This window comes from Gekko japonicus, unplaced genomic scaffold (genome assembly GCF_001447785.1).
Source record: "Gekko japonicus isolate JY-2015 unplaced genomic scaffold, Gekko_japonicus_V1.1 scaffold1863, whole genome shotgun sequence".
Classification (NCBI taxonomy): Eukaryota; Metazoa; Chordata; class Lepidosauria; order Squamata; family Gekkonidae; genus Gekko; species Gekko japonicus.
In genome coordinates this window covers 90,042-93,433 of record NW_015165301.1, presented here as the reverse complement: position 1 = coordinate 93,433, position 3,392 = coordinate 90,042, and the positions used below count along the sequence as shown (strand labels likewise).

General features: G+C 47.5%; 1 protein-coding gene across 1 annotated transcript in view; it reads right to left on the bottom strand.

Annotated features, from left to right (window-relative positions):
- Nucleotides 1–3,392, bottom strand: part of CERCAM (cerebral endothelial cell adhesion molecule) — a 48,213-nt gene that overhangs the window by 9,316 nt on the left and 35,505 nt on the right. The window contains exon 12 of the mRNA XM_015410406.1: nt 1,545–1,804. Within this exon, the coding sequence (XP_015265892.1) occupies nt 1,555–1,804 (250 nt within the window). The 3' untranslated portion in view covers nt 1,545–1,554. The remainder of the gene's footprint in view (nt 1–1,544; nt 1,805–3,392) is intronic.

Sequence of the window (3,392 nt, the reverse complement as noted above, 5' to 3'; positions counted from 1 at the left end):
GGAGATGTGGATAGATGACCTAGCTATGAGAACGACAGCGTTTATTTTAAAGTCGAATGACAAAAAAAAGAGAAATAATCGTTCTAAAAGCTTGGGACTTTATCGGGAAGGCGAATCGGAAGATGCAAAGTGACAATTGCATGCTGTGACTGGAAAGCGATGACCCGGAAGAGAAGCTGTGAAACGGAGAGGAGCGCAGAGGAGGACCTCCCCTGTCGCCTGGGAGAAGAAATCAGCCCGAAGATGGAAGAATTAATTCGCAGAGCGTCTGAAAAGCTTTTTATTAACAGTTTAACAGTTTAACAGTGGGACACTACTAATTCCTTATTTTTAACATTCTTTTTTTTTCTGTAACTGAGAAGATGAAAGACGATTGACACCATAATGAAGCCAAAGAAGATTTTTTTTTTTACTAACCTTAACAGACTAACAAACTAATGGAAACATCACTCGACCTTTTCTTTACCCCGCTATATACCCTCCCCCCTTTCTAATATAAAAAGCAATAAAGTTCTCTTCTTTTTAGGAGAGTTTATAAACAAAAAAAAAAGAAGATTCTACCACTCCAGTATGTGTAAGACCAGGCCAGAGCATTAGAAATCCCATGTATATGAGGTACAGACAGACAAAAAAATGACCTTGAATCTCTCACATTCAAAATATACCATGCACCAATGCTCCCTTCTAAGCTGTGGAGACTTGTGAGCAAAAATTCTACTTTGTGAGCTCCTGGCATTAAAGTTGTGAGTGGGCGATTGGGCTGCAGCATAAATCAGTTTGCTCCGGAGCCCTCCTTCTGGAGCTGAGACAAAAATCTGTGAGCCGGAGGCTAAAAAACTGTGAGCTGGCTCACACTAACTCAGCTTAGAGGGAACACTGCCATGCACTCCATACTGCCCAACTCTGTGCTAACAATTCTGCACCAGGGAAGCCCAAACTCAACACTAATTCACATCCATTTGTCTATATTTGGCTATTCCAGTTTTATGTTACATTTGCACAGAGCCCTAGATAGAAAATCTCTGCGTCCAACTTCTCCACTGTATGTGCGCGCATGAGTCCGACTCTAGGGTTGCGGTGCTCATCTCCGTTTCCAAGCCGAAGAGCCAGCGCTGTCCGAAGATGTTTCCGTGGCCATGTGGCCGGCATGACTAAACGCCAAGGCGCACGGAACGCTGTTACCTTCCCACTGAAGTAGTACCTATTTATCTACTTGCAATTCCTTGCTTTCGAACTGCTAGGTTGGCAGGAGCTGGAACTAGAGATGGGAGCTCACTCCGTCATGCGGCACCCATGTCTCGAACTGATGAACTACCGACCTTCCACAGCCTGCAGTTCAGCGTCTTAACCACTTGAGCCACCGCAGCTCCACAAACACATAAAGCAGCTATTAAAAAGTGGGACAGACAAATATCAACCACATTGAAAAATACGTTAAGAGAACACTGAACTCTGGAAGGGTTTTCCTGCAGGCAACAGCCCACGCTTCCAGCACCAGAGTGGATCCACATCTGCTGCACAGCTGTTTTGCGGGTCTCACTTACCCAGCAGATGTTATAGCTCATCCCTGGAGGCCGAGCGAAAGGAGTGGCCGGTTGTGCCGCTGCCGATGGTGCGGGCATCCTTCAGCGTCTTCTGTGAGCCGCTCCATTCGGTCTTGTGGGAGTCGTCGTCCCAGATGGTGGAGGTCTCCGTGTCACTCATCCACTTGGCCTCCCCAGTGTAGTGAGTGGGGTATGCCAGGAGGGGGCGCACAGAATAAACCTGCAAGTCTCGGGTGGGGAAATACTTTTTGTAATCCCAACTGGGGGAAAAAAGAGGGGGGAGGAAAGGGTTAACAGTGCAGCTGCAGAAATCAGGTTATTGCAACAGGAAGGAGACTTTGGGGCTCCAGCCCGAGTTATTTTGAACACAAAAGCTGATTTAACATGAAGCAGCAAGAGAAATGACGGCGCCTCTGTGCATGTACAAAACAAATGACTCGCATCTCAGGTTTAGCAAGAGCCGAAGGCATGAAGGCACAGGCCCGAGGGACTCAGTGTTCCATCTAAGCTGAGTGAGTGTGAGCTAGCTCACAGTTTTTTAGCCTCTGGCTCACACATTTTTGTCTCTGCTCAGGAAGGATGGGCCTCCAGAGCAAACTAATTCATGCAGGAGCCAAGTGGCTCGCTCACAACTTTAATGTCAGTAGCTCACAAAGTAGAATTTTTGCTCACGAGACTCCACAGCTTAGAGGGAACACTGCCGAGGGTTGACTTCTGATCCTACCACCAGGGTCTTTAGAAATCAATCCCTTGATATCTTAATCTTTTCATCACATCCTGGAGGACGGCAAGGGTCGGTTTAGCGGAAGACAGACTGGTCCCAGACAAATTTCAGTCGCTGATAAACAAGACATTAAAGTGCAACTTGTTTAATAAGAATCACAACACTGCATATGGACGGCATCCTCATTTGGATTCACATCTGAACGTGCTGCTGATTTATGCGTCAAATTCCCAGTCGAGCAAGTGGTTTATTTATTTTCTGCTTTGAAACTATCAACTGGACCCTGGTGCTCCAGGTAAGAGACAATGGCTGTGTTCACACTGGAGGCTTGCTGCGATCTGGGCATGCCTCTAATTGCAGAAGAGGAAGAAGAAGAGGAAGAGGAAGAAGAAGAAGAAAAAGAAGAAGAAGAAGAAGAAGAAGAAGAAGAAGAGGAGGAGGAGGAGGAGGAGGAGGAGGAGGAGGAGCATTTTTATGGATTGTGTCCTATTTTTATGGCCACGCTGAACATGAGAATAGATGCTTTACAAATGTATCGAAAAAGAACCACAAGCAGACAAACCAGGCAGCGCGAACGAAAAGAAACACTCCTCGCCACCAGTGCGAGCATCCAGGCCCTGCCATATTTCAAACAGATTCGAAGCAGCCGACCCCGAGCCAAAAAAGGCCAGGTGAAGTTCTGGTTTAGAGCGAGAGTCTGGCTCAGATAGAAAGTCTCCAAGCTCAGCTCACTGAGTGTTTTTGGCTCAGCCGGAGGCCGGAGGCCTGCAAATCGCATTTCCCAGCAGTCTTGAGCAAAGGCCAGACGATTCACGGGAAACTCTCTGCAAGGCAGAACACTCGCCTGCCGAGGTCTCTTGCCACTTCTGCCTTAACGGGAGCCAAAAATGTGACACCGTGGAAGCTGGTGACTTCATCTTACCCTCCTGCAGCACCAGTTCAGCCAAAGTCAAGAAATCCAGCAACTAGGCAAGGTATTCCCTGGGCCTGGGAAATGCTTCCTTTAACCCTCTTCCCCAGCATGAAGAGGCAGTCCCCTCGTGCAAGAAAAGGAAATGACCGCTTGAGACAGCAAATGGGGTTGGGGTTTTTTGATGGACAGCAAGATTGGAGGGCCCAGAGCT